This window comes from Polychytrium aggregatum (assembly GCF_025602895.1).
Source record: "Polychytrium aggregatum strain JEL109 chromosome Unknown BJ171scaffold_29, whole genome shotgun sequence".
Classification (NCBI taxonomy): Eukaryota; Fungi; Chytridiomycota; class Chytridiomycetes; order Polychytriales; genus Polychytrium; species Polychytrium aggregatum.
Genome location: NW_026516231.1, coordinates 448,102 through 469,322, shown reverse-complemented (window position 1 = coordinate 469,322; position 21,221 = coordinate 448,102). Strand labels below are relative to the sequence as shown.

The 21,221-nt window shown below is 56.6% G+C and overlaps 6 protein-coding genes across 6 annotated transcripts; all 6 read right to left on the bottom strand.

Annotated features, from left to right (window-relative positions):
• Positions 1–144: 144 nt before the first annotated feature.
• BJ171DRAFT_166760 (uncharacterized protein) lies at positions 145–1,878 on the bottom strand. The gene is made up of 4 exons (XM_053105922.1): positions 1,666–1,878; positions 685–938; positions 394–535; positions 145–254 (listed from the first exon to the last, which is right to left on the bottom strand). Exons 1-4 carry the CDS (start codon positions 1,666–1,668, stop codon positions 234–236), a joined length of 420 nt encoding a protein of 139 aa, XP_052964839.1. The 5' UTR covers positions 1,669–1,878; the 3' UTR covers positions 145–233.
• A 348-nt stretch (positions 1,879–2,226) lies between these two features.
• On the bottom strand, positions 2,227–7,239 carry BJ171DRAFT_513135 (Sac2 family-domain-containing protein). Its single transcript, XM_053111740.1, has 18 exons — positions 7,015–7,239; positions 6,692–6,770; positions 6,425–6,477; positions 6,242–6,317; positions 6,074–6,120; positions 5,797–5,931; positions 5,558–5,619; positions 5,293–5,446; positions 4,868–5,104; positions 4,616–4,670; positions 4,352–4,479; positions 4,042–4,227; positions 3,652–3,897; positions 3,470–3,549; positions 3,212–3,335; positions 2,934–3,099; positions 2,566–2,815; positions 2,227–2,343 (listed from the first exon to the last, which is right to left on the bottom strand). Exons 1-18 carry the CDS (start codon positions 7,072–7,074, stop codon positions 2,328–2,330), a joined length of 2,154 nt encoding a protein of 717 aa, XP_052964838.1. The 5' UTR covers positions 7,075–7,239; the 3' UTR covers positions 2,227–2,327.
• Positions 7,240–7,642: 403 nt separating this feature from the next.
• On the bottom strand, positions 7,643–9,048 carry BJ171DRAFT_513134 (uncharacterized protein). Its single transcript, XM_053111739.1, has one exon. It carries the CDS (start codon positions 8,987–8,989, stop codon positions 7,937–7,939), a length of 1,053 nt encoding a protein of 350 aa, XP_052964837.1. The 5' UTR covers positions 8,990–9,048; the 3' UTR covers positions 7,643–7,936.
• Positions 9,049–9,616: 568 nt separating this feature from the next.
• Positions 9,617–11,312, bottom strand: BJ171DRAFT_626502 (glycolipid 2-alpha-mannosyltransferase-domain-containing protein; the record flags this gene model as incomplete). Its single annotated transcript, XM_053115530.1, has 4 exons — positions 9,617–9,715; positions 9,830–9,879; positions 10,054–10,483; positions 10,728–11,312. 4 exons carry the CDS (start codon positions 11,310–11,312, stop codon positions 9,617–9,619), a joined length of 1,164 nt encoding a protein of 387 aa, XP_052964836.1.
• A 733-nt stretch (positions 11,313–12,045) lies between these two features.
• On the bottom strand, positions 12,046–15,439 carry BJ171DRAFT_513132 (cyclin-like protein). The gene is made up of 10 exons (XM_053111738.1): positions 15,005–15,439; positions 14,755–14,829; positions 14,173–14,378; positions 13,824–14,046; positions 13,487–13,580; positions 13,020–13,327; positions 12,783–12,920; positions 12,657–12,697; positions 12,377–12,517; positions 12,046–12,195 (listed from the first exon to the last, which is right to left on the bottom strand). The coding sequence occupies exons 1-10, from the start codon at positions 15,033–15,035 to the stop codon at positions 12,127–12,129; spliced, it is 1,326 nt and encodes a 441-aa protein (XP_052964835.1). The 5' UTR covers positions 15,036–15,439; the 3' UTR covers positions 12,046–12,126.
• A 990-nt stretch (positions 15,440–16,429) lies between these two features.
• On the bottom strand, positions 16,430–21,053 carry BJ171DRAFT_513129 (Sec1-like protein). The gene is made up of 13 exons (XM_053111737.1): positions 20,880–21,053; positions 20,612–20,692; positions 20,214–20,328; positions 19,756–19,964; positions 19,398–19,502; positions 19,066–19,264; positions 18,620–18,855; positions 18,392–18,482; positions 18,164–18,238; positions 17,883–18,049; positions 17,044–17,623; positions 16,760–16,858; positions 16,430–16,605 (listed from the first exon to the last, which is right to left on the bottom strand). Exons 1-13 carry the CDS (start codon positions 20,958–20,960, stop codon positions 16,517–16,519), a joined length of 2,127 nt encoding a protein of 708 aa, XP_052964834.1. The 5' UTR covers positions 20,961–21,053; the 3' UTR covers positions 16,430–16,516.
• Positions 21,054–21,221: the final 168 nt, after the last annotated feature.

Sequence of the window (21,221 nt, the reverse complement as noted above, 5' to 3'; positions counted from 1 at the left end):
CAAGAAAAAGTCCTGGCCATCCATGCATTTTACGAGCGGATGGGAGCGGAGTGTAAAGGGCGGATGCACACGTATTCAAATCGGAAAGGCAACTGACGCTGTCCGTACTCGACACAAGATTCGCGCACGGCATACATTGGAGGTGAGGTGGCGTATTATGACCGCCGGCCGGCCCGTTGGCGAGGGGTTTCGTCAACGAGGATCGGTGTCGGCCTTGAAAGCCAGCGGGTCACTTAACTTGTCATACGAGTGACCTGCACATATCAGAGTTGGTGGGGCGGAGGGGCGTTAGGAATGGAGCCTCGACCACAGCCAAGATACATGCTGGATGCAGGGCAGGCTGCCTCACGGAGCCGTTCCGATACTGCCTGTTGCAGTCGAGAGCGCACATACCTTGTCGAAAACGGCCTCGTAGCTGACCTCGGAGAGATCTGTGCACTGGATCTCGGTGTAGATGCCGTCGAGCTTCTTGCGAAGGGCATCCTTGCTGGATGCATACAGCATCTTGGGCTTGATCTTGGCCGAGTCGGGAGACCTGTAGATTCACCGCAGCAGGGCCAGTCAGTGACCGTGAATTGGGCCTGGTGGTCAGGGCCATGTTCCCAGGAATCGAACACTGGCGGCCTCCGTGTGCTTCCAATTCAGTCGAGGACGGCCCCATATTTATATCAATAGCAAACCTACCAGACGTAAAACAGGATCTTGTTGCGAGTGCCTTCGCCAGAGGTCTCGTACTGGAAATCGTAAACCACGTATCGGCACTCGTTCGGGGGCAGCGAGTTGACAAAGTCCTCGTAGTTGGCCTGCTCAACCTTTCGCTCGACGGTGATCTCGGTCGCGTTGTCGGTTAATCGGTACACCACATAGCGGTACTTTTTGCGGATCTTGAGATCCTGATAGGCCTCGATGGCGGCGTCTTGAACTCCAACTCCACTAGCCTGCGGGAGGAGCAATCAAGTCCGAGAAGGGTTAGATGTATGGAGGAGAGTGTCTGAATCGATCCAGATACACACTGCAGCAATCGAGCCTGTCGCCGCGCCAATGTGGAAGAGAAGCAATCCAGACACAGCAATACGCGAAGTAACGCAATCAAAATAGCGACGGCCTCGTGGTGGTGCAATGGGAGGAGCCGCAATGGGGTCGCAGCAAGAGAGACAAGCAAAGGAGAGCCGGCCACCAGGACGATGGAGCTATTGGGCTTGGGTATGAACCGGCCCATGCGTTCGCTGATCCTGGCGGGGCCTCGAGATGCGATATTGAACGGGCAAGACACAATCGCGGGCTGCACGAGAAACAAGAGTGAATCCCGTACCGCGGCGCTCATCGCCCCGACGATGCTGTACGTGCGCAATGCAAATCCCCATGCCAATACCGCACGGCCCCACAAAGATCAGACGGGCTCCTGCCACTGCTCCGCCATGAATTCAGGTCGATCAACCAACGCATGGAGATCATACACATCGATGTCGCGCATGCTGATCGCTCACGCGGCGGGCATCACCAGCGGTGTGAACTCTGAACCGATCAATCGCTCGAAACGCGACGCTTTCTGCTCCCAGATCAGCGACCCACGAACGCGGGGGCGAGGCTCTTCTTGGTATTGGCCGATCACCTCCACCACGCGGTCGCTCATAGAGGTACCAAGTGCGCGAGCGCATGGCTTACCATGGTAGATCAGTTACGTGCTTGGCTTGCTGGCTTGCTGGCTTTGAATTGGACGGCGGGACGAGCGGACTCGGATATCAAATCAAGGGACGTGCGAGATGCAAGCAGAGCGAGACTGTTCGGATATCACTTGAGATCGAGCTCGGGGCGGATCGCGGTTTCTCTTGCACCGAGGACGGCGGGGCGTGAGAAGACGGGGGAGGGCGTGGGAGGTGAAAGTGCCCCTCGGCTTCCCCCTGCCTCAAATACTGGTCGCGCCTTGTTGGGGCTTCAGCTGCCAAGCCGGCTCGAGCCAGCGGCGGCAGCCAATCACCGCGGCCGGACATGGGTGGATGCGGTCACCTGACATCCACCCTCGTTTGTTTTGGCGCCATCTCGGAGGTGTGGAGCGTGGCGCGGTTGCTCCAGGGTGCTTCTCTCCGCCCATCCGAGCTCGAGCCCGACGGCCCGGCACATATCCGATACATCCGAGGCGAGGCGCTGGGACGATCACATCCAGCGGCTCTGTCTCCACCCCATCCGCTGCTAGTCCGCTGAGATCAAGGCGAGCATCAGGCACTTCCGGAGCACAATGTGATATTGCAACTTGTGCGGTGTCTCTGGTCCCATTCTATCTATGATCCGGACCGAGGCGGGCATCGCATCGGCCAGGCCAGCAGCTTTTACTGGAAATTGGATCTGGTTGTTGGTGTGGGGGGGGGTGGATGGAGTTAGCGAGCTGGCGGCGATGACACATCGGAATCACCACACGCCAACGAGACCACGCAAGCAATGAACACGGGTTGGTCTTGGCAGCTTCGCGACGCTTCCCACGACGCTCCCGCAGATCCTCGCCGTCGCACCCGCAGATCATCGTCGTCGCCCCCCCCCGCAGGTCTTTGATGTCGCCCATGCACTCACCTAAACTTTTTGATTTCCACCATGACGCTCTGCAGACCCACGGGCTGTACACGCTGCTTGCGGCTGCCGAATCGCTTCTCCCACAGAACCAGGAACCGCTTGTAGTACAGAAGCAGTCGAGTCAGGGCACTTTGCAGAATGCGGGCGCCGTTCTGGAAGTTCGTGAAGGACTGGATGATGGAGTTGTTGATTGTTCCGATGGCTTGCTTCCACGAGTTGTTGAAGTTGTCGGCGATGCGTTCAAACTTGTCTGAGGGCCGCGGGCGCATTGCCGCGGATAGACAGGATTGCGTCAATGACACGCAGAGCCAGCAGCGATCCTGCAATCCGAAACAGCCAGGTGCATCCAAACCGTACTGCATGCCTACCACCGTCCATCTTGAGCAGGTCAGGATGTTGCTCGCCTTCGGCAACAAGACCCATCAACGTTCCGAAATAGGGACGCAGCTCCTCCTCGACGAACTCATCTGTTCTGTTCTCGAGAATGCCTGCAAAGTAGGCCTTCTCCTCTTCGAACGACGACGCCGTGTATTCCTGGAGGGGCGGTCAAAGGTCGTCAGGTCAGTCCAGATGCCAGGCGAGCAGCACAAGCAGAAACAACGCAGGCCAATACCCATGAGCAAGCATAGCGGGCCTGTGTACGTACGCTGAGAATCGTCACAACGAGATCAAAGTTGTTGATCAAGAAAATCACCCTGCTCTTCGTGTCGGAGAATTCGACAGACATCCTCAGAAGCAGGGACTCGACTTCGGATCGGAGTCTCTGGAGGCTGATAGCCCAGCCCAAACCACTGTCAATACACGGGCTGTATGGTCGGCTGGATTCTCACCCAGGCCACTGGCGAGACAACGCCTCAGCGAATAGTGCAGATGGGCTTATCCATGCGATTGACCATGCACTTGCCTGTGAACCAGAAGCGCATCTTGATATCCTTGGTTGAGTGTCAGAATCGAGGCCGAAAACTCGGCATAGCGCCGTGTGATCTTGCGAAGGAAGACGTCTGAGTGATTTGGATACGTCCCTGTCGCCACGCTCCATGCTCCACCGCGAGCCTGGTGGTGCTGCAAATCCGCAAAACCACTCACATAGTGCGGCGTCACGTCCTTGACAGCCATGAGTCGAGATGGCACTGCCTTTCGCAGACTGTCGATGTGCATGTCCAAAATCAACTGAAAGCGCGGCCACAGCAGCATGTTGATGGCCATCATGAAGTTTTCGAGACACGGAATCCGCCGCTTTTGCATGATGCGCATGTTTTGGTTGTTGAGGCGGATGCAGAGCAGAACCCCGACGGCGTCGAAGCTGCTCTCGGTCACTTGTTTGATGTATCCCTGTGGACAACACCAAAGTTCATCGTCGGCAGCAGTCGAGTGTGCAGCCGCAATGTGCGTCGCGACATGGGATCACTGGCCACCAGATCGTGGGTGGGGCAGAAGAGGCGGGCAAAGCGGCCGCTAGTCACGTCGCCAACTCACCTGCACGAGTTTCAGTGTCGGCTCAAAGACCTCGGTGAATGCCAGGCCCATGGGCTCGAGCGTCATCCCGGCCGGCTTGGACTTGCGAGGAGTGTTGAAAAAGTCGATGGTGAAGATGTACTCGGATGACGAATTGTCCATCAGCAACCTGCTGACGCTCTTGAAGACTGCTTCAAACGGGAATTTCTGGACCAACACACCCAGACGGCGACCGAGCCGTCGTCCAATGTCAATCAGCTGACCTTGGCAGAGATTGGCAGCGAACTATTCCACAGCTGCACATTGATCGGAACACGCTGCCAATGCTTACCAGGCTCTGCTCCTCAGCTACATGCGCCAGAATGATGCCCGAGTCCGGATTCACCAGGGCGTTGATGCGGTCTCCCAATGTAAAGACGTTTGTTTTGTCCTTCAGTGCCAGTTTCCCGCTAAAGAGACCTTGGCGATGGGATCCAGTGTATGGAGGGAGCTGTATAATCAGCCTGCATTGCTTCAGATCCGTGGCGAAGCCCAGCACCGTTGCTACAGAGAATGCAATCTCCAAGCGATCGAGATCGCACGACCGATATTTTACCTCGCTTGGCGCTTTCCTCGCAGCCTATGAGGTCAAGTCGATCGGCTATGATGGTCTGAAGGTTTCGACAATGAGCCACAAGGGAATCCTGTCAGTCCCGTCCAAGAGGATAAACCCAGCATGGTCGCGCGCATGGATTGCTCTGCCGCAAGTCGGACTGAGGGCGAGCCGGGTCCCGACTTGCACATGCCCCGGCCGCTGAATGCCAACGACGGTCGGGCGTGGCCCACAACCGGACTCTTGGGTCCTCACCTGAAGCTTCTGCATGGACTTGATGTACTTGTCGAAGGACGCCAAAAAGTAGTTGCCCACTGTGATGATGTAGTTGGCACGTATTTCAGCAGCCGCTTCGCCGTGACGTTCGAACAGAAACCAATACAGCTCCTTGAACTTGAGCAGCATGTTTTGCTGGATGATGACGATGTTGGTGTTGGGCGACTTGAGAGACTCGATCTTTTTCAGCAGATAGTCCCGAGACTTTTCCGCAGCCTGCCGCGCCAAGTAATGGTGATATCGATGTGTGATACAATGAAACAAGACAAAACGAGACGAGACGAGCCAATGTGAGGATCGCAGGAAGTTAAACTGCGCCTGGCTGATACTGAGCTTGGCCGAGGCAGCGAGTGGCACCAGCGTCTCGGTTGTCCGCTCAGCCGATGCTCCGGATGTGCACTTGCCCTCAGTCTCAGCCTCTCGACTTCTGGAAACAGTTCCTTGAAGGCTTTGATAGGGACTTTGTTGTGTTGCTGGGCTTTCATGTATGTCATCTTGTCGTTGAGATCCGACAGGTGCTGGACGAAAAACTCATTGACTTCGCCTTCGCAGATTTTGCTGGATCCGTCAAGAACGCAACCAGGAGGGCCGCCACACATCAGCATGCTGCAGTATCCGCAGGATGCGCAACCGAGGATCGGGGATGCGCTTGGTCGACTCACGACATACATAATCAAGTCTGAGCCAATGACTATTCCATCTAGCGAGGATCCGAGTGACGACTGGGCCAACTGGTTGATGTTGGAGAGTGGATAACAGAAACCCATGGCAGCTGCATCAGTCCGGTGTGACCGCCAGATTGATGCCGGCCATGGCCGCCTGTGTGCCGTTCATCCGTTCATCTCAGGCTTGATGCAGCAGCTCGAGGACATGCCAGGCACACTGAAAAGCGCCGCACAGCACCCTACCGTCCTGTTCTTGAGCTTGATCGTCATCTCCTTTGATTTGTCCTGGAGGGTTGCAATCTCGCCGCTAATCTGGCCGAGGTTCTCTTGGAACCCCGTCAGTAGACTTTGCATGTTGCCGAGGATGTCGTCGCACGACTGTGGTCGCAGCAATCCAGCGGATCATATCGGACACACCGTTGTTAGGACGGGTAGGCATGCCAGGAGCCGCACAACTTGCTCGTTATCATCATTCGGCTGGATATCGGCTGGATGGTGGATGGAGAATTCGAAGACGCACCTCGATTTCGTTGTACAAATCAACCAGAGCCTGGGCTTGCTTGGCATCTGATGGCAGTATCGATTAGATTGGTCGGGTCGGGCCAAGTCTAGCTCGGCGTGGTCGGACCCAACTGCTCCAGCGGTGCTTCTCCGGCTGACGGCAACCAAGGGCCACAGCGACACATACAGTCGAGAATGTGCTCTTGCTCCAACGCCTTCAGCTCCTCTTGCGTCTTTTTCGAATATTCACGCAAATCGAGCCCCTGGGTAAAGCAAGGACAGTATGAGGACAGTATGAGGGTAGGGCATGAGACAGATTGCCTCGGCCGACAGAGAGTCAAGGCCCTGGCCCAAGCCAACTCGCTCTTACCTTCTCTAGTGCCTCTCGAACCAAGTCGTCGCCCTGGAACTCGCTGATTCTGTCTGGAGTCCGGCCCAGACCCACCCACACGATTCGAGATGCGGGCGATTATCAGTTGGTGCAAACGAGGTAAGGGCATCAAGACGATAGCGCTGCCGTATGTCCATAAGCACTGCAGGGTCAGAGCAGTCCAGGAGCTGCATCAAGGCCAAGAGATTGTGCCATCAAGGGGCAGGCATGCCATCAAGGATGGAATGCCATCAAGGGTCGGCATACCGTCGACCTCTTCGTACGAAAAATTGTTCAGGTCCTCAGTCGAGTCGGCGACTTCGGCCCCGGCCGGAGCAAGATCAACCTGTGGTGACATTCCATCCCGAGCCGATGCCATGATGGCGACACGAGAAGGACAGATGGTTGATGCGATATGCGATTGGCGAGATGGTTAGGACGATGCCGTCTGGTAATGGATAGGGCGGTGCTGTCGGACAATGGCTCCGCCGTGTGGTTTAAACATCTTGGGGTTCGATGCGGATGTGCCCGAGGTTCGAGGAGGGGTAGCAGCGACAGCAAAAGTGGCAACGGCTGATGCCGCCATTCACCTGCTCCGGATTGCTGACGCCAAGCAACTCGTTGATGAATGCAGATGCCACTTGGGTCATTCTGATAGAGCCACCGAGTCAGTGTTGCTGGAGAAGCGGCTCCGGCAACGAGGAAGGCGCTGGCTGCGACGGATTTCGGCAGATTGCAACGGAAGGGCGGAAGGAGGAGATCGAAGCCGGGATGCGCGTGTTTCAGGCCAGTGCCACTCCCTCTCGGCTGCTGACGGCCAATGACGGAAAGCAAAGCCGGGCAAATCCAAGCAGCAGAGAGCCAGGGCGGGAGGTGTTGGACGCAGCCTGACTACAGCCAATCGAGGCACCCGGATTCTGAGCGTTGAACAAATATGTTGTTGCCTCAACACATCGCGCGCTGGTCATGGCCATTCTGTGATGCGACTCTGGATCCGAATCAAGGACGCCATTGTGGGCATCGCTGCCAGCCCAAAAATGCGCTGGATTTGAGGAGATTCACTCTTGCCTAAGAGCAGAGCCAGCCATCGACGCTTCTTTTTCGCACAGCTGGCTCCCCCAAGCGAAAGGCACCACCCAGGCGACGGCGATTCAAGCGACTCGATCTCCACAGCAAGCGATTGCGGAGGCGGAGAGCGACCGGTGGTCTTCACTCAGAGGCTGCCAAAGTGATCTGTTTATTTATAGCTTGATGCAAGCTCATCACATACTACATGTTCATGGAAGCGGGCGTGGTGTCCCGTTTGTTTTCTGAATGAGACGTACATGCGCTCAAGCAGGCTATATTCAGATGGCGAGGGTGCGATTGATTGCAGCTGAGTTTGGGAGTGTTCAGAAAGGGGGGCATGCGTCCTATCTATGGCCATAGCCACATGCGTTTGTCATCTATGTTCCAACCGAAATCGAGAACCGATTCTATCGACGACGACACTTCCAGTGTCAGATCGCATCACTAGAGGCAGCGACCAAGCAGCTGGCACATGCGACGCTGTTCCAGAAAATGGCTTTGGTCCATGAACAAGTCGCTGTCGGAGACGATTGGAGCGGGATGCGACCGGTGTGGCCCAGGGGCAAAGAACAGGTCGTGGGTGTCGCCTCCGACGGTGAACTCATGCACAGGCTCATATCCGTTGCGGCCCATGAACGAAATGATCTGCTGGCGGTTCTCGGCTCTGCCGGGCTCGGAACCGACGAGGATCTCGACGCCAACCAGATCCACCACGACTTTGGACCACGGGAAGGTCATGAGGGACGACAGCTCCGAGCCCTCGGTGTCGACAGACATGTAGTTGACCCGGCGGAGGCCAAAGTACTCGACGAGGGTGTCGAGACGGACACAAAACACCTCGATCTTGGAGGCCACTGTATCGATCTTGTCCTTGCGCTGTTGATCGTACGAGTCGACGATGCCGTTCCATCCGCTGGCCTTGTCCAGGGCATAGAACTGAGCCTTGCCAGTGTTGCAGATGCCGGCGTCGACGACAGCAGAGTTCTGTCGGTTGACCATGATCGACTTTTGCTCCTGGGGGATGGCTTCGGCCAAGATGCCACGCCAGCCGAAGGACGACTCAAAGAGATAGGTGTTGGAGTCGTCCAGGCCATCGCGAGCACCAAACTCGATGAAGACGCCCTTTCCGGCAAAAGGAATACGGGTCTGCGTGGCGTTCTGGAACCACTTGAGGATCCATCTGTCTTGGCCGCTCTGGGAGCGATAGAACTGAGGGTCGTCGGGGATTTGGTAGCTCGGTGGGACGGGAGGGACAGGGTTGTTCGAGCCGTGGTTGTAGGCTCCATGGTGGTCGTGGTGATGCTGCTGGTGGTCGCCGTGCCGGTGCTGGCGGCCTTGGTCGTTTTCATCGGCCTGGCGGTCGTAGGACTGCTGCCCAAAGAAGCTGCTGCGGGGATCAAAGTCTTCCGACATGACCATCACAGCAACAACGATGAGCATTACGACGACGGGGACCAGAAGCAGGAACTTTCTGCTCGCTCGGATTGTGGTCGGCATGGCCTGGATCTGTCTCGGACTGGGAACGGAGCGGGTGACGGCGGTGGGTCTGCAGCAGGTACAACGAGGCAGGAGAAGACTATGGGGGGGGAGAAAGCGGCGGATCGGCGATGTACGAAATGTACGGGTGGTCGCGGACCACGAGCCCGGCCCCACAGCGCGTGACACTGTGTGTGTGTGGCGGTGAAGGGACAACAAGGGATGGGCACGTCCTGTGCGACGGTGCGCGTGTTGGCACCGGACAGCCAACTGGCTCCGGCTGGCTCCGGCTGGTGGCGGCTGGTGGCGGGGCGGTGCCACAGGCGCCTGATTGGCTGTCGCCAGGCGACATGTGACATCCGTGTGCCACACATGCTGCGCATCTTCCCGATGGCTGGGATGCCCTTCCAGCTGACGAGAATGCAGAGTACATTTCCTGGGCTTTCCTGAGCCCGTCTTCATCAGCGGCGCTGCACGGCTACACTTTGAGTATCTGGCACACGAAGCACCGCGCTCACAATGCAGGATAGACTGCGACGGCGTGGGACTCCCCACAGGACCCACAGCCCTGCCAGTGCGGCACCATCCCCAAAGGAGACCTGGCTACCACAGTCCTGCGTCTGATGTGGGCTCTCGAGACGAGCGCGTTCAGCGCAGATGCTTCTCGAGGCTGAGCTCGGGGACAACGCGAAGGTAGTGTTTGAGAGCGTCATCCCAGGGTGATTCCGAGATGCGCTGGTCAGGGTCCTGCCGATGAAAATCGCAGTCGGTGAGTCTCGGAAGCGATGTGTGTTGTGCAGGCACCAACCAGGCATCAGCCAGGCACCAAGCATCAAGCACACATCCCCATGAGCGGCCTACCTCGGGCATTCGATCCCGACAGTGACAGTTCTTGTTGGTTATGCCGTACTCTGGAAGATTCGCGGGACAGTGGGTAATTGGCCCGTGTCGGTATCCTATATCACACAGCGAGTGAGTTGGAGACGATTCTCGTCCATGCCATCACTCATCATACGGCCGCAGCCACTTTGCGCATCCAATCGGCCACTGCACCGTCTAATCCGCAGCTAGCACCAGCAACTCACCAACGTCATGGAAATACTGCATCTGACTCGGATCAAGAAAGAGGGCGGCCCCAAGGGTATGAACGGGGGCATCTCCCCATCGCTCGAAAAAGAATCCGCCTCTGTCGTCCAGAAACTTGAAGTAGTCCAGGTACTCGTCGGATCGGAAAAAATCGAGATCGGCAATCTCAAAGTTGTTGAAAAAGTAAAAGTAGTTGTAGTCACTTTCAGACTCGGGCTCGTTGCCGGTTCGCTGGTCAAAGGCCCGCAGGTGGGGTGGAAAGCTCCGGCTGCGCGAGTGGAGATACTCCAGGGTCGAGTTCCAAAGCGTCGGCACCGTCCACGGATCCTCGACCCCAACAAAAGTGAAGCCGTAGGTCTTGTTCCACTTTCGCATCAGCTCAAACGGATCATAGTCGAGCGTGCAGTAATAGGAAACGTCGGGCTCGATCTGGATGGGGATGTAAGTTGACCACACAGGTGGAATGAGGCGAGAATCGTGTCGCAACCGCAACAGAGTTAGTGCTCAGCGACAAGATCCATTGCAGTGTCGATGCGAGCCAGGATATCGACAATGCCATCCGAGACCTCCCATATCCGTCGACTGTCGCAAGCCGACGGATCAACAACAGGCACCGACAGCAGACACCAACAGTAGGCAGCAGACAACAGAGAGCCATCGGCCCGCAACCCACCCTCCAGTAGTACTTGAACTCCCTCAGGGCTGGATGGGTGGCAAAGAACCCAGAGAAGTAGCGGCACATGTGATGGTAGTTCTCCAAATCGGCCTTGAGGCCGGGTCGCTCGCCCTGCTTCCTGAAGGACTCCAGCACGGCCGATCGGTCGTAGCGGGAAGGAATGGACCACTGATCCTGCGGGATCAGCTCGAAGCGGACCTCTGCCTCTGTCGCACTGGAGACCGCGGCCTTGAAGTCGTCATCGAAGGGCTCTTGGTTGAAAAACACATACGGATACAGAAAGCGGGCGTTGAAGGTGGGCTCGAACGTGGCGAGGGTCTTGACGACATCGTCCCTGTCCGAGTTGCGTGCCAGCATGATGATGCAAGCATTCTCCCGACCAGGCACATGCCGATACGGCAGATCCTTGATCTTCAACTGCTCGGGATGGATCTTGTATGGAGCCATGCTGCCCTTTGACGATGCCCGGACGACGATATCCTCGGACGAGCGCCAGGAGTTGCGCAGCGAAAGCTCGATTGCATAGAGGAACACCAGCGTGCAGGAGAGCGTGAGCACAATAAAGTATCCGGGTCTTCTCATTTTGGCTGTCGGTAGACGAGAGAGACAGACGGGAACAGAAACAAGAAAGCGATAGTGCCAGAGGAAGATGCGACGACAGTAGCAAAAGATCAGTGGACGTGGCGATGGTCTATGTATCTAATGTCGCTCTCTCAGGGAGGGAGGATGTCCAGGTATATAATCTCGGCCATGATAATGATCAGATCATTGGAATTCCAACGATTCCTCTGTAATGAGGCATGTCTATTGTCAAATGCAGCCGGGAATTCCACTGAGAAGACTCATTGTTTCAATGGTGGAGTCAATGAACAGCGTGATTCACGAGCCGGGTGGCATGAGCCCAGCTATCGCCTCGAAAGTGCAATCGGTGGTGGTCGAGTCCGTGGTAGGGTCGCGCAGCCGCAAGCCCGGGATGGCGAGTCCAAGCTGCGGCTGATGAAGGACATGTAGATATGATATGAGTTGTGGGTACATGTTGGCAGCTTGGCAAGCTTGGCGCGGTTCCCACAAGAAATGGTGGGCTGGCTCACGAGCAGTTGGCCTGGGGAGAGTGATTGGCACGAGGCAGTGAAAGGCAGCCCAGTGACAATGCTCCCATTTTGCTGGTCTCTGTTCTCCCATTCCAAGCGGATCCGGATTCGACGCACGACTGGAACATGCATCCTGAAAGCCGGCTCGCTGACGCAGTCCAGCATTTACACGAAGGGCTCCATTTCGCCGACCAGCATACCAGATCGAAACAGATGCGGCTGCAGGGGAGAGGAATGCATATATTGGATGATGGCGACGGGGTCGCATGAGCAATGGTGGATATATCTACCGACGTGGGAGACACTCAGATCGTCTCCGACTTGGTAATGGAAATGATCGGACCCTCGATTGAGACGAGCTTAGACTCGTCGATCTGGCCCGTTGATAGAGCGCGAAGATGATGCATCCAGGGTGCAAGAGCCGGCACAGTGTCGATGAGTTTACATCATACGAAGATCGGGCCGAGCAGTCAAGACGACATAGAGTCACTTAGTCGAGCCCACGACCACAAACACACAGTGCCAGTCACATCCATCTCTCCTGCTGCAACTCACCGGCTCGTCAATCTTGTTGAACACGTCCCAGTTGATCTTTTTCGAGAATGCCTTCTTGTGGCTAGCGGTGTAGTTGCGCAGAGCCTCGGCCGGCGAGCTCGCGGCCGGAAGTCGGGCTTGCTGGGCCTTGGGTTTTCGTGCCTGTTGTTCCGCACGGCAGGTTCAGGATAGGAAGGCGGTACGTGGAGTTACAGCGACGTCGGGCCCGGGCCATGCGGCAAAATGATGGTGCGCCATGCTCGATCGCTGCCTCATCCACAAAGAGAATTCCTCGACTTACCCGTCTCGGTGGCGCGGCTCCGCCATGCCGCAGGGCTTTTTCTGATGGTATCGGTCCAGAATGTGTCAGCAGCGTGGCCAATTACAGAACCGTATGTCTGCGCACTTGTGCCCAGCACAGTCTTACCTTGTTGCTTTACCTCCCAGTCCCAGTTTTCGGCAGTCCAGATCTTGGTTTTGAACTCGACCTCAGCCTCGGTGAGACGGAAGCATTGGACTTCTTCATCGTTGTCCAGGTCATCGAGATTCTCGTCATCCTGGGATTCTGATGACAGGATCAAGTCAGCCCATGCTTCCTCAACCGAGCGGTACCCCGATTGGTCCGCAACTCCGCCACTGGCCAAACCCTGCAAAGAGGCCCGACCTTGCGCATTCTGCTCGCGCAAGGCGCTACGCAGGACGTCATCGGCATCCATCAGCCCTTTCACTTCGTTCTCGAGCTCGCGGGTCTCTTCGTCGTCGTCCTTGTCCTCATTTTTAGTCTCGTCTGCATCGCTCTCTTCATCCTCCTCCTTTACGCCTTCGTCGGCGCTTTTAGACTTTCGCTGCCGCTTCGGGAGTTTCTTCAGGATCTGCGAGTAAGAAGGAGGATCTGCGCCTTCCTCCAGCCAAATGGTCTGGAAATCGGTGACAGTGAGGTTTCCCGAGGGCGTACACTTGAACTCTTCGAGGCTAAACGGGCCGGAGGTTCCCAAAAAAAAATACGGATTTAGGTAAGTTTGTGGGGAGGGGCACGTCAGCAATGCATGCCTACGATGAGAATGCACCACCGTCCTCTCGGTCATCAGACCTCATTGAGATCAGGCTCGCGCGCTCCACCCAATTCCATACCGATGCTTCAGGGTCGAGCTACAGATCTTAGCGATCCGGACGAGTTCGTGGATTGTCCGATTGAACCCGTGCATTCTCGCGGCCACAAACAAGCCTAGATGGAGGCAGATACGGATGGTGGCGAATCGGATTGTTGTACCAATTAGCAGGGAGAGCGCAACGAAACATCGAGGCAGCGACTCAGCACGACGAAGTGCACAGGCAGAGGATGGGGCGAGCCAGCGCTGTTTGGCAGCCATCGAAATTGACCAAAACAGCTGGCCCAGGCACTTTGGTGGAGGACCAAAACTTTAAACGCAGACAGGCAGCCGGATTGGGCTCGAGAAAGTGGTCTTACATGCGGCGCAGATACCGGCGGGTCGGCGGCCTGTTTGAATCCAGTCACGGCTCATTCTCGAAGCCAGCCGAGTGGCATCACGGATGACGTCCTGGGTCTTCTCCTCAAACTCGAGGCGGAAGGCAAAGCGCGCAATGTACAGGGCGGGGTCCACCATCGGGAGGTTCAGTCGCAGCATCTCCACCAGCTTCATGAAAGTGGCGCCGATCGCATAGATGCTGATCTGTATGGAGAGACGGGTAAGGCCCGTGAGCAAAAACCGCAGTTTGATCGGGCATCGGCGACAGCGGGCGTTGTTAAACCCAACTAGATCCAACTAGACCCGGTGGGTTTACTTGGTCAAGCTTACGTTGGTCACATCGGCAAAGTCAATCAGCATCGTGCTCGTTTTTTCCTCGCGGCAGACAATATACAGGCATCCCGATGCCACAATCTGCACGCGCCGGCCCTTGGTAAAGTGCTGGTTGACCGCTGTCTGATAGTAGCGCTGAGCAATTTCGACATGCTTGTCGGGGATCTTGAGGGTGTTGGCGATCTTTTGGATGACGGCGTTGCCTGGTTTGTTGGCAGATGGTGAGATGGTGAGATGGTGAGATGGTGAGATGGTGAGATGGTGAGATGGTGAGATGGTGAGATGGTGAGATGGTGAGATGGTGAGATGGTGAGATGGTGAGATGGTGAGATGGTGAGATGGTGAGATGGTGAGATGGTGAGATGACGAGATTCGCGGAACTCTGGTCCCCATACAGGCAAGCACGCTTGGATATGGACAAAGATCGGGGTGTATGCGTCTGCTTTGAGCGCAAGTGTTTCGGATATACGCTTGCTGTCGTTGAGCCCGAACCCAGCTCCGCTGACTGACCCAAGCACAATGTGTACACACACATGGCACAGATACCACACTATCGTCGTTCGGGATGTAGCGCTTTACCTCTCATGATCGTGGCCAGCCGCGACTCGACCGAGCTCTGGCCATATCGTCCAACCACCAGGTCGCGTGCTCGTGCTGTGGCATAAAAATGGACCATCACAAACATCAGCAAGCGGTAAGCAGTACACTGCACAACCACCCCCTGTTCCAACGACATGGATGCATCTTGGATGCGTCTGCTATTCCCTTCTTCCTTCTTTGCTTCGATTCGATGCTGACGCTGCAATCAATATCGGGCTGCTATCCCTACATTGCCCACTGCCGACATAGAAGCCGTCCATGTTCACGGATCCGTTTGCATTTTCAGAGAAGGTTACTTCGAGGACGACCTCGTTTTCTTCAAAGACCTATTTGTGGATCCAGAGCACGGCCGGTTAGTTTGTGCGTTGTGTTGTGTTGTGTTGTGTTGTGTGTTTGTTGGTGTTATTTTGGGGGGGGGAAACAGGATTTGGTGTTTGGATGGGAGAGGAAGTAGGAGAGTGTACAAGTCCGGGATGAGGCCGAAGTTGAAGCCGAGGTTGAGGTCCAGGATGAGACAGGTTAATGGAGATATTGGAACCGGAGCACTACCCACAGTCGTCCATCAGGCAAAGCACGCCTTTCCAGCGTCGGTGTGTAAGCACGATGCCGGGCCGGGTCGATAGCTGTTTTGACGAGCGATATACGGCCAGAGCGGACGCAGGCCGTCAATAGAGCGAGGGCGATCACATACATAGCCACACTTTGAGCAGACTGTGTGGCCCAGGGCCGCGCTGCCTTGGGTGGTGCATGGGCCGCAACGAGGACAATTGTGCAGCATTGTGGCCGATCGGACTGGGCCGGTTGATCCAAGACAGGGGTTTCGGTTGGTCTGGAGGAGACCTCAAGAAGGACGGCACTCGTTTGTTGAGCTGTGCGGGGGATCGGTGGACGCTGGAGGATGGGGGAGGGTGAAGAGGACAGGGATCGAGGACCCGGTGTGAGAATCATAGTGTCGACAGTTTGACCGCCCGCTGATTCCATGATCGACACTGACTGTATGCGGCGAGCGATCGTACAGCGCCCGGTTGTGGTCGATACCCAAGACCATAGGCTTGGAGGTTAGGTAGAGCAAGAACCGGCAACCCTCAGAGGCCTTTGCATTCGAGCACTGGGTTCCATTCATCCAAAAACAGCCATATTCCATAATGGCCAACCCCAACGCACCCCACAGCGATCGAGATGCATGGTGTCGGGTTCCTGGCTCTGCTCGTGCTGCTCTGCTCGTGCTGCTGCTGGCGACGGTGCTGCTGCTGACGACGGTACTGCTGCTGGCGACGATGTTGCTGCTGATACTTACTTTATCTATATTTGGAAGTCTGAGCCTGGTCTTTTTGAACAGCACCAGAGGCAGGTTGGCAGCCGAGGACAGAGTAAAACGGCGAGCGAAAACGGACAGAACGCATTCCGCATTCGTTTTGGCCGGACGGCGAAGGCAGCAGAACCCGCTTACGTCATCAACGGCGACGGCCCGCGTTCGATTCCTCCCTGGCGAGTCGCGCGATTCTGCTCTGGCTCACTCGATATCGACATGCCCCAATTGGGCAGACACCTCCCGGCTCTCGTTGCCACTCACACCTCACGGCATAAGCAGCGGGATAGTGGTATTGACTCTCATGTTTGACACTCATGTTTGACACTCATGTTTGACACTCATGTTTGACACTCATGTTTGACTCTCATGTTTGACTCTCATGTTTGACTCTGCCCCCCACCCGCCAAGATCCAGGACCGTCACCGCCGATTATGATCTGTCAACTTTCTCGCTGAGTTCGCTGATCATCCGGGTTCCGTTAAGGACATGGGTGGTAAGCACGACGTATTCCCGACCAGCTGTTTTGCAGGAAGCGAGGCGGGAGCGATGAGGCAGACGCAGGGTCAGTTTCAAACCCCTCAACAAAAATGCAGTCGATTCCACACATTACTCGCTGTCGTTCGCAGACATCGCCCTTCTGCGTGCTTGCGGTTCGCCATGCCGTTCGCATACCTGGGTCGTTTCGCGCCAGGAAGCGCAAGGCCGAGATCTCGGTGGAAGTGCATCCACCGATAAAGACGACCAGGGTGATCTTTTGCTGGCTCTTGAGTCCTACAAGGCAGAGTGCGAAGGCCGTCAGCATCCGCCGCATTGGCCAAACGTTCGGCTCAGCGATGTCGAGTGTGCCGATCGCTTAACTCTCCAACATCTGTCGGGGTGCCTGTTGTAACTCAGCATTGTCCAGTACTCCGGGCCAGATATCCATATGCCTCGCAGCATTCTTTGTCGATGCTTACTCGCTGGCAGCAGTCCAGGCTTTGCAATCTGCACTTCCTCCAGGGTAGCTCCAGGAACCGCTCGGATCAGTTCGTCGCAGCCCTTCCATCCAACCGTTTGGTTGACGACAGTCGCAGTTCCTGGGACTGCATGCGAGGGACCGCTTCCACTGCCATTTGCGCTTCCGCTTCCACCTGAAGGGGCAGGGTTACCATTGATAGTAGTGGCTGGAGTGACTGTGGTGGTGGAGGTGGTAGTGGTGGTGATGCTGCTTGCACCGGTGACCACAGCGGCCGCATTTTTCGTCACGCTGACGGCTGCAGAAGCCACGGCGCTGGCGACGCCCGTTGCCGTGTGGATTGGGGCGCTGCTGGCACCGACGCTCTTGGTCGTGGCCACTTGCACCAGCCGGATGCTGATGGGGGCATATCCAGAGTACACAAACGATATGTCGTTGGGCGATTGCTCATCGACGTCGTCCACGATCAGCCTCAGCGACTTGCGGATCGAAGGGTATCCGTTCTTTTGAGACTCGAGGCGTGTGAGCAGGCCGGCCTTTTCCAAGTTCTGCAGGGTCAGGAGATGCTCGATTCCATATGTCTGTTGAGGCCGAGATGCAGAGCCGACGACGACGCCGCAGAAATGGCGGCATTAGAAATGCTGTATTGATCGGAGACACGGACATCCTCGGCAGGCGGTGCGTGCAGAGCACATTGTTGGCAGTGAGCCATGCTGAGCAATGGGAGTGGCGCTCATGACGCTTGCCGATATGACCGACAACGTGAGTGCGACAGGGCATGCTGCCAACAATGCGCTCTGCACGCACCGCCCGACGACAGACCAGCGATGCGACACACACCTGGACAATCTCACGCTGCAGGTGATCAAGATGTTTGGGCTTGACGCCGCCATTGACCAAAGAGTAGAGGCACAACAGCCGGATGGTGAAGGATAACGGCGCTTGCTTGCAGATCAGCTCTTCGATGTATTCCAGCTGGATGCCCTGTGAGAGGTTGGCAACGAGGCCTGGTGAATCAAACACACGCACATTAGCCGCCAGCCTGCCGCCGGTATTGGGAGTTGATGCCGACGCAGTGCCAGAGGACCGAAAGCAGCAATTCCAGCCGGCAGGTCGCTCACTCTGCTCGGCATCAAGGCGCCGGTTAAATTGAACATCTTGGGTGTATTTGGTGATCCTCTCAGCGACGTTGATATCTGTGTCGCAGTTATTGGCAAAGTTAGAGTGTGTTAGTGTGCGACGTCTCTCTGGAGCCGATTGGATGACCCGAACGGCTGGTGTCGGGGGAGGGGCTCGTCTGGTACGGCCATCCGGGGCAATGCAGATCCAACAGCAAACGCAGCACGTACGCAGCCGCAAGGACTGGTGTTCAACTTGCAGAGTCCCGAGCTTGCCAATAAAGTTTTTGATCTGGGTGACAGTTTGAGCCTTATGGCGCTCCTATTATGGCGGGCGCCGATGCATCCGATCAGACACGACACTCGAAACGAATCGGAGGCCGATCCGCGTGCCAGATAATCCATGCTCAGACGCACTGTCCGCACTCGATGCGAGCGCAATTCTTTCGTGGTGCTTGCCTCATAGTCTCCATGGATCCGCTTGGCAAGCTGACTGAGGGTTCCGTTGACGATGGTAAAGTTGGAGTCTCGCAATTGCTGATAGATGCTGTCGGTGCTGTTGAGAGGAACTTTGCGGGGTTTTGTCGGGGCCTGTGCGGGAGGCGCAGAGGCGGAACTGCTGGGCCCTGCTGACGTCGAGCCAGTGCTAGGGGCAGCTGTCGACGGTAAAACAGAGCTATCGAACTCGGCAAAGGCTGAGTGGGTGGCGATGGGTCCGTGGAGGGTAAGAAAGAGTCGAGGCATCAACGGAGGGCGAGCAAGACCGGCTGAACCAACGAGGCAACCACGAACCAGCCACGAACCAGCCAAACGAGCCGATCGCGTGATGGTGCCGCTCTGTCGCTTCCATGCTGCTCAGACCAACTTTGCCTTTCCCCGATACTGCAACGAGGGACAGAGCATACTTGTGCGAATTCCAAAGATCTCGTCAATGAGTCCCTCATATGTCAGTTGTGTGCACATGGGCGTGATCAAGTCCACGGATCGGTCCAGAATCAGGACCGAGTCGAATTCGCAGTATGAAGGGAACGGATCGTGAACATTCTTCCAGGCCGCAGTAGCAGTGAGTTGGCGTCTCATCCGCATTAGCAAATCAAAGAGCATCTGAGGAGAGCCGACAGATATGGATCCACGGGTGAGTTTGAGCTTCATGGAGCTTAGCAGCAAGGCAGGTCGAAGCGCACCCATGCTGAGGATGGAGGTCGTCGTGATGTTGGGGCACACGATCTACACCCACCTGTGCCTTGGCACCCTTTCCGACGATGCGGGGAATCAGTCCGAACATGCACTGCAGCTTCATCAGTGCCCTGGCGAGGCTGTAGATGCAAGAGGTGTCGCCGTCCTGTCCATCCGCAAGGCAAACCAAACAAGACTGGCGTTAGTGCTTATGCGCATCCGGTAGTCGAGATCTGTGATGCGCGGTGAGCCGAGACAGTCGATCCGCCAAGGCACCAACGCTGGGCACGACATCCTATACGACATCCTATACGACATCCTATACGATATGCCAACGCCCAGCGCAGAGCGTCCAGTATCCAAGCTTGCAAAGCAGGCCGACAGGTAGGACGCCCACAGCCTGAACACCGAGCCATTACCACATAGATATCCTTGAATGCCGACTCGACCTCGAGTGAGAGCACATCTTCATCCAGCGGGACAATGTCGAGCTCGTATTCACCGATATGAATCTCACCAAGAACACCTTCGTCCTCAAGAAGCTTTTCGCAGATGACGGAGCGCCGGGGTACGAACAGGAGCTGGTATTCAATGCGTTTGCCGTTTGATGCGTTCTGCTGGACTTGGGCTGCAAATGGGGGACAGTGGGAAACAACAGGGAAGCAGTCAGATGAGTTCACGTTTGCCAATGAGTGCAAACTAGATGCATCTCGACTGTTCGCTCAAGAACCAGCCGAGTGATGATGGCGGAGTGGTTTCAAACAGTGCCTTCAGCGGTGGGAGGGCGGAGCGGTGGCTGGATGGATGTATCGGCGACTCCGCCATGGAGCAAAGGCTCAAGCGCAGCCAAAAGCAGAGGCCTGCAGAGCTGACTCACAGGCGATCCATTGCATGTTGCGGAGGGTTGGCCGACAGAGGTATATCAGACAGCGGGCATCGCCCGTATCGGCAGGCGTGGGTTGCAAGTGATAGATCTTGTCGACGCCATGTTCCTGCGAGGCAGCGAGACGGCAAGGCGCCGGTGAGGGGCGAGCCACTACGATATCGTGGTAACATTGGCGAACGTGCATGCATCGGAATGGGTCGCCGCCGTTTGTCATTGACCCTGCAGCTCCGGTCATGGCCAGACATGGCGGAGGAGGGGCTGGATGGCTTGGAGTCTCGCCGGTGCGGAGCGTCGCTGTGTCGGAGCATCGGTGGTCCTCGCCGACCGTCCAGCCGAGGGACGTTGCTGTGTTGACAGCCAGATGCATGCTGCATGATTCATTGGCCTACCTTGAGAAGACTGAATTCAGCTATGAGGCTGAGAGGCCCGCTGACGCTGGGATCGATGACGAGCGACTTTTTCCCTTGGACCTTTGATCGGAGAGCCGCGGGATGGGCGAGGACAAGAGGCGTTCCCGGGGATCGATGCAACCCGGTTCGGCAGGCGGGCGGAAGTTAGTGCAGGTGTCGGCGACGGCGACATGGACGCACGAGAATCTCTGGACGAGGGAGGGGTATGGGATGGGATGGGATGAGATGGGATGGGATGTGGCCATACCGAGTCAAGAAGCCGGACAAGATCCTTGCGGGCGGCATCCTTGAGGGCCTTTGCTGAAAACAGGGATTCACTCGAGACCATGGCAGAGGATGCGGCTGGTAGCGGCAGACAGGACAGCGAGGGTTGGCGCCGGATGCGATGTGGATGCGATGTGGATGCGATGTGGATGCGATGGACTTGACCAGGGGGGCTGGGTCCGACTTGGCCGGAGACAGATTCACGGCAGACAACCAGGCGGGATGGGTCGATCCGGATGCAGCCGCACTCGAGGGCGGTGCTGCGCGCGAGGACAAGGGCGGATTGCGCCATCGGGGCGGCTGTCGGCGAGAGCACAAGCTATGG

Coding starts and splice junctions, on each gene's coding strand:
- BJ171DRAFT_166760 (XM_053105922.1), bottom strand. Junction 536..684: donor AAGATCCTGTTTTACGTCTG/GTAGGTTTGCTA, acceptor GTGAATCTACAG/GTCTCCCGACTCGGCCAAGA. Junction 255..393: donor ACGAGGCCGTTTTCGACAAG/GTATGTGCGCTC, acceptor TGATATGTGCAG/GTCACTCGTATGACAAGTTA.
- BJ171DRAFT_513135 (XM_053111740.1), bottom strand. CDS start 7,074: ATGACCCAAGTGGCATCTGCATTCATCAACGAGTTGCTTGGCGTCAGC. Junction 6,771..7,014: donor GCGTCAGCAATCCGGAGCAG/GTGAATGGCGGC, acceptor ATGTCACCACAG/GTTGATCTTGCTCCGGCCGG. Junction 3,550..3,651: donor AGGACGTGACGCCGCACTAT/GTGAGTGGTTTT, acceptor TTCCTTCGCAAG/ATCACACGGCGCTATGCCGA.
- BJ171DRAFT_513134 (XM_053111739.1), bottom strand. CDS start 8,989: ATGCCGACCACAATCCGAGCGAGCAGAAAGTTCCTGCTTCTGGTCCCC.
- BJ171DRAFT_513132 (XM_053111738.1), bottom strand. CDS start 15,035: ATGGACGGCTTCTATGTCGGCAGTGGGCAAT. Junction 14,379..14,754: donor GCTGGCCACGATCATGAGAG/GTAAAGCGCTAC, acceptor CCAACAAACCAG/GCAACGCCGTCATCCAAAAG. Junction 13,581..13,823: donor CGCCGGTATCTGCGCCGCAT/GTAAGACCACTT, acceptor GCCTCCATCTAG/GCTTGTTTGTGGCCGCGAGA.
- BJ171DRAFT_513129 (XM_053111737.1), bottom strand. CDS start 20,960: ATGGTCTCGAGTGAATCCCTGTTTTCAGCAAAGGCCCTCAAGGATGCC. Junction 18,239..18,391: donor ACACCAGTCCTTGCGGCTGC/GTACGTGCTGCG, acceptor ACTGCGACACAG/ATATCAACGTCGCTGAGAGG. Junction 16,859..17,043: donor GCCTGGACTGCTGCCAGCGA/GTAAGCATCGAC, acceptor TCTGCCTTGTAG/GACTCAAGAGCCAGCAAAAG.